Raw genomic sequence first — 5,597 nt, 5'->3', positions numbered from 1 at the left:
TTACGTGCGACAGCGAGTGACATTTCTGACACGCGGTGTTGAAAATTTTTCACTCAAAAAATAAACAAAGACCGAATATTGTGTTCTCCCGTTGCTGCTGCAGTAGTTCCATTGCAAAAAAGGTAACTTATTTCCACATTTAATTAAAGACTAACGGAATCCATTAACTACCAAAAAAACCAGCTCGCACCCTTCCCGCTAACTTGGACATGGCCCCGGGAGTTGTTGCTGCCAGTACTGCCGCCAGCGCCGCAGCACGTTCGTTGAAAATTTTCGTCGGAAACATTCCCTGGACGGTCGGAAATCGCGAGTTGCGTAACTACTTTGCCCAGTTCGGTCGAGTCACCTGGGCTCAGGTTATCTTCGACCGGCGAACCGGTATATCGAAAGGGTACGGTTTCGTCGCGTTCCAGAAGGCAGCGGCACTGGAGAATCTGCAGCAAACGCAGAAACACGTCCTGGAGCAGTCGCCCATTTTCTACCAGCAGTCGGATTAGTCGGGTTGCTTCATCGTCGTAGTGTAGTAGTAGAGTAATTAGAATAAGCGTATAAGAGATGTCTGATTTGGAGGAAGAGGAAATCGATTTGTTGGAGGAGGAATTTACGAGAGCGACGAAATTCATCGAGTGCAGTCACGATCAGTTTGATCAGAAAGATTTGCTGAAATTTTACGGCTTTTATAAGCAAGCAACGGTCGGGAAGTGTAACGTTCCAAAACCAGGTATTTTTAACGTGAGCGGTCGGACCAAGTGGTCCGTATGGAACGATCTAGGAGATTTGTCGAAGGAGAGCGCAATGAAAGGGTACATCCTGCATTTGGTTGGTTTGAAGCCGGAATGGGATCAAGTTTCGGAAAGAGATGATTTTAAGCCACAAAAGGGTTCCTGGGTGTCTGTTTCAACCCACGCTAACCGGGATGAGGAGGATGATTTGTCTGGTGATAAGTCAATAGTCGATTTCATCAAGGAAGGCAACCTGGCAGAGGTTCAATCCGCGCTGCAATCAGTGGACGAAGACATTGGTTCCATTATTAACGCCCTGGACGAAGAGGGTCTTGGACCGATTCACTGGGCTGCCGATCGGGGAAATATTGATATATTGCGCCTGCTGCTTCAAGTGCCGAGGACGAACGTTGATTTTAGGGATTCCGGTGGACAAACTGCTTTACACTTTGCCGCTAGCTGTGGCAATCGGGAGTGTGTTCAATTGCTGTTGGAATTCGGCGCGGATCGGACGGTGCGAGATGACGAGGGAGAATCTTGTGTGGATGTCGCTTTCGATGAGGAAATTAAACGATTGCTGATGTAAACGTGTGTTTTATTACCGGCTGGTGTCGGTTTGATGACGGACATTTAAGAATTTTTTTTTGTTGCCTGCTAAGACCATAGTTGATCCATCTCGCCATCAAGAATTTTACGTAAAATTGCATTCAATTTAGTATCTAAATTAAACATTTGTGGTGTTCTAGACAATTGTGGTGTTCTAGACAATTTGAGAAATCCATCCAAAGAAAAGTATATTCAAAACGTCCAAAGAAGGCCCGACAAATCGTACAACATGCGTCCATTATTGCACCAATGTTGGACGCTTTAGAGATAAATCTACAATACGTATTCAAAAGATCCTAAGTGCACATTTTAAATGTTGACATCTTTGTCCAGAAATGTCAAATTTTTAACTTTATCCACGTGTGTTATTTATGGCGTTTTTGCTTGACCCCGAAACTGAGTCAGGTTCTGACAGCAGTTGGGGTTAGAATAGAACCTGACTCAGTTTAGCTTCAAGCCAAACTGACATTAGTGTTTCTTCGGTAAAAGTTTTTTGGCAAGGGATAATTGACATCCAATTAACCAAGAAATACTCTCAAACAATAATCAAAAGCTAACTAGCCTAAATTGCTAAATGTTGAATTTGCTTTATTGAATTTTAATTTTTTTTTCAAATATCCCAAATATTTCATATTTGACAAAACATAGAGCAAGCTTCATAATTTTGAACAACATTAACGGTAAAAGTTCATACACAAACATTATCACCACGAATTTAGCTCCTCTTTTCTGCATGATTGTCAGTTTTTTTAACGGGAAAAATGAAGCCAGATTTATACTACCTACTGCTAGGTAATGCAATCTGATCGTGTACATTGTTCCACTTTCCCGGCAAGAGAGCATTACAAATGTTACCAAACCAAAAGGTTTGTTCCAGTACATAGAAGTTACTCCCTGTTGCTCCGGAGCAAAAAATTCTTGCTCCTTTTCACTCCGGTTTGCCACCACAAGAAGAAAAAAGAGAAGATAGTACAGGAACGATTTTCTCCCTGCTTGCTCCGGAGTACTTCCAGTTTCTTCTGGTACTGGAACAAACCTAAAAATCACTGTCGACAGCTGTTTGACGTTTGACTAACTGGCGAAGGAACAATGTGAAAGTGAAACAGTGCGGTGCATGCAAAAGATCGTTGGAAAATAGTTAACTTGTTTTATCCTTACAACGCATTCCAAATTTATTAAAAAATTAACACAAATTCTATTCCAACAAATAACTCAGTAAAAAAACAAAGGTAAAAAGTGTGCTACTTTTTAAGGATGGCCACAACCACCCAGAACGCTATCACCCTGAAAGGTTCGGCCGCCATTGTCAAGGAATACCTAAGTAAGTAACCGTCGCCGTTATAACATACTCTATTCAATATCTCACCGAATGATTCTAACAACCCCCCTCCCCCGCAGAATACGGTATCAACTCGATCCTCTTCCAGCGGGGCATCTACCCGCCGGAAAAGTTTGACAGCGTACAAAAGTACGGCCTCACCATCCTGATGTCAACCGACGAGAAAATCGTCGAATTTCTCGAGAAAGTGCTCGGCCAAGTCGAAGAATGGCTCGCCCGGAACGAGGTGGAGAAAATCTCCCTGGTCATCACAATGGTTCACACGAAAGAAGTTCTCGAACGGTGGGATTTTAAGGTGCACAGCGAACCGACCGCAACAGGCGGCGGCCCAGTGATAGATCCTTCCACTGCCGTTTCTTCGAAGGAGTTGAAAAAAATTCAGGCGGAAATACGGGATGTGATGCGACAGATTGCGGCCACCGTCAGCTACCTGCCGTTGCTGGAGTACCTCTGCACGTTTGATGTGCTAATTCATACCGTGAAAAATTGTGATCTTCCGGAGAAGTGGAACGAAACGGACGAGGTGCAAATCCAGAACGCGCAAACCGTACAGCTGAAGTCGTTCTCGACCGGGCTGCAGAAGGTGGAAACGATTGTCAACTACCGGATGACTGATTAGGAATCGGAATTGGATTCGTTCGTTGGAGGTCCACGAAAAATCTCCATTAATTTTAATAAGTTATATTAATATTTCTACTATAAGTATCATGACGAGGTAATTACTAAACCAATGGATCCCAATTGTCAAACGCTTTCGACCGTTGTTAGAATATAAGAAAGATTAAATTAAACTAATAGAAGAAGTCATTGTAAAAATGCATCTGGTTGTAGTTATGCTTCAACCAGTTTTTTTTGTTCGACACGGTAACATTCAGGGTTGCCAATATATTTTTAAATAAACTGGAAAACTTCAAGGAAATTAACTGGATTTTTCTATTGTGATTCTTTTTACAATGGTGTAAAACTATCGAAATTGGAGATCGTCGAATTTGTATACATATAACAATCACGCTAATTTTCGTTCGTAGTGGCACTGAAATTTGTATTTTTATTTTATCTTTTTTACGAAAGCCAGTTAGTTTGCACTGTATTTCAGGTCAAGGAAATAGTTTAGATGGTTTGACAATTGGATAGAGTTAGAGGTACATATTTTGTTAGTCTAGGGAATTTGGTTTTTAAGCGCGGTTTTAAAAGTGCTCATCGTTGGCTGCTGTCTTGTAGTTAGCGGAAGTCTATTCCATAAGAGTGCTCCATGGATTATTGGACTTTTCCTGCTGGAGGTTGTGTTGTGGGGCACCAGAAAACTACGTGTGCGTTCGCAACGACCTAGTTGCAGATGTTGTGTGATGTATTCAGGAGATTCACCGTTGTATCCTTGCCTTATGAAGCAACATATACGGTGCAGGTAATTTTCTTGTAGGCTGTGTCCCAGGATTGAGTTGCGTACCATTGCTGTTGTTTCTCGTCGTTTAATGTTGTGGGTGAAACGTGTTGCTGCTTTAAAACAACGATCAAGCTGCCCTTTGAGCGTTGCTGACAATTCAGGGTAGTAGACAACGTCGGCGTAAGTGAAGAAAAGCATGATCACAGACTGCACCAGCTTCTTTCGCGTAGGAAGTGATAGAACATCTGCAAATCGTCGGAATGTGCTCAGAGTACCGAAAACTTTTGCGACCACACTGTTGATTTGCGGGGTCCACTTAAGGTTACAGTCCATTAGAAGACCGAGGTTAGTGACCTTCTTGGACAGAGGAATGGTTTCACCGCAAAAACGTATATTTGTTATTGGAGTAACAGTTCCTTCTAGACAAAATATGATCGCCTGTGTTTTCTTGGGGTTCGGATATAGAAGATTGTGTTTTGTTCAGCGTTCGATGGATGTTAGGTCAGCGTTGATATTGGCAAGTAGATTTTCAACTTCCTCGATGGGGCCTGACACGTACAGCTGTAGATCATCAGCGTATAGCTGATATGCACATTTTAAGCAGCTTGGTAGGCTGTTGATGTACAAGCTGAACAGTAGAGCGCTCAGGCAGGATCCCTGTGGTGTTCCATCGAATACAGCTTTTTCCGTGGACATGCCGCTTGCTGCATTCACCACCTGACTTCGCTGACCTAGGAATGATTTGATTAGAGCACATGCGGTGTCGGAGAAGTAAAATTCTTCGGCAAGCTTTGTATTCAACTTGTGATGGTTGACGCAGTTGAAGGCAAGTGAAAAATCACTGTACAGTAGCCCCGATCGAGGTTGTTGTAGACGTCGTGAGTGACTTTTGCAAGCGCGGTCGTTGTACTAAAACCTTTCCTATATCCTGATTGGTGCTTCGCCATGAGCGGTGGATTAGAGTTTTCGAGGTATTCGGTGATTTGGTTTAGCAGAATTTTTTCGAAAATTTTTGAGATGGCTGGTAGCACACTAATCGGCCGGAAATCTTTAGGCTGCTGTGGGTATTTTATTTTGGGGATCGGTGTTACAATAGCCTTCTTCCAAATTGCGGGGAAAATTTGGCTATCAATAATCGCATTGTGCGGGTGGACCAGCATCGGTATAATAAAGGGACAAAGAATTTTGATGAAAGAGATTGGGATGCAATCAGACCCAGTGGCGTTGGTCTGGATTTCCCATATTCTCTTCGCTACTTCGTTTGTGCATGTATGGTGGAAGTGGAAATGCTCCCCGTGGTCAACTGCACTCTTCGATGCGTTGTGGATTCCTTCACGCTTTAAGTTGTTCCATAGTTTCTTCGCCGGAAGATCACAGGAGAAGTTTCGCTCGGCATACCGTTTCTTCGCTACAAAAACTAACGACGCTGCTAGTCTAGCCAATTTCCATTACCTCTCTGTCTGTTGGGGTCCCGCGCACACAATGAGTGTGCGAGATCCCTTACGACGATAGCATTTTCAATTTCTGTACTTATCCACGGTGTACG

General features: G+C 43.1%; 2 protein-coding genes across 2 annotated transcripts; both read left to right on the top strand.

The window, feature by feature from the left end:
* Positions 1-411: 411 nt before the first annotated feature.
* Positions 412-1,309, top strand: LOC131686756 (acyl-CoA-binding domain-containing protein 6-like). The gene has a single exon (XM_058970717.1). It carries the CDS (start codon positions 556-558, stop codon positions 1,306-1,308), a length of 753 nt encoding a protein of 250 aa, XP_058826700.1. The 5' UTR covers positions 412-555; the 3' UTR covers position 1,309.
* A 1,085-nt stretch (positions 1,310-2,394) lies between these two features.
* Positions 2,395-3,577, top strand: LOC131676466 (mitotic spindle assembly checkpoint protein MAD2A). The gene is made up of 2 exons (XM_058955531.1): positions 2,395-2,649; positions 2,727-3,577. Exons 1-2 carry the CDS (start codon positions 2,583-2,585, stop codon positions 3,284-3,286), a joined length of 627 nt encoding a protein of 208 aa, XP_058811514.1. The 5' UTR covers positions 2,395-2,582; the 3' UTR covers positions 3,287-3,577.
* The last annotated feature ends 2,020 nt before the right edge of the window (positions 3,578-5,597 follow it).

Source organism: Topomyia yanbarensis, chromosome 1 (genome assembly GCF_030247195.1).
Source record: "Topomyia yanbarensis strain Yona2022 chromosome 1, ASM3024719v1, whole genome shotgun sequence".
NCBI classification, from domain to species: Eukaryota; Metazoa; Arthropoda; class Insecta; order Diptera; family Culicidae; genus Topomyia; species Topomyia yanbarensis.
This window is presented reverse-complemented; position numbering and strand designations above follow the sequence as displayed.

What these genes read in the sequence shown, in the direction of transcription:
- LOC131686756 (XM_058970717.1), top strand. Translation starts at nt 556, where the DNA reads ATGTCTGATTTGGAGGAAGAGGAAATCGATTTGTTGGAGGAGGAATTT.
- LOC131676466 (XM_058955531.1), top strand. Translation starts at nt 2,583, where the DNA reads ATGGCCACAACCACCCAGAACGCTATCACCCTGAAAGGTTCGGCCGCC. An exon ending in CATTGTCAAGGAATACCTAA is followed by an intron (nt 2,650 to 2,726) that starts GTAAGTAACCGT and finishes CCTCCCCCGCAG; the next exon opens with AATACGGTATCAACTCGATC.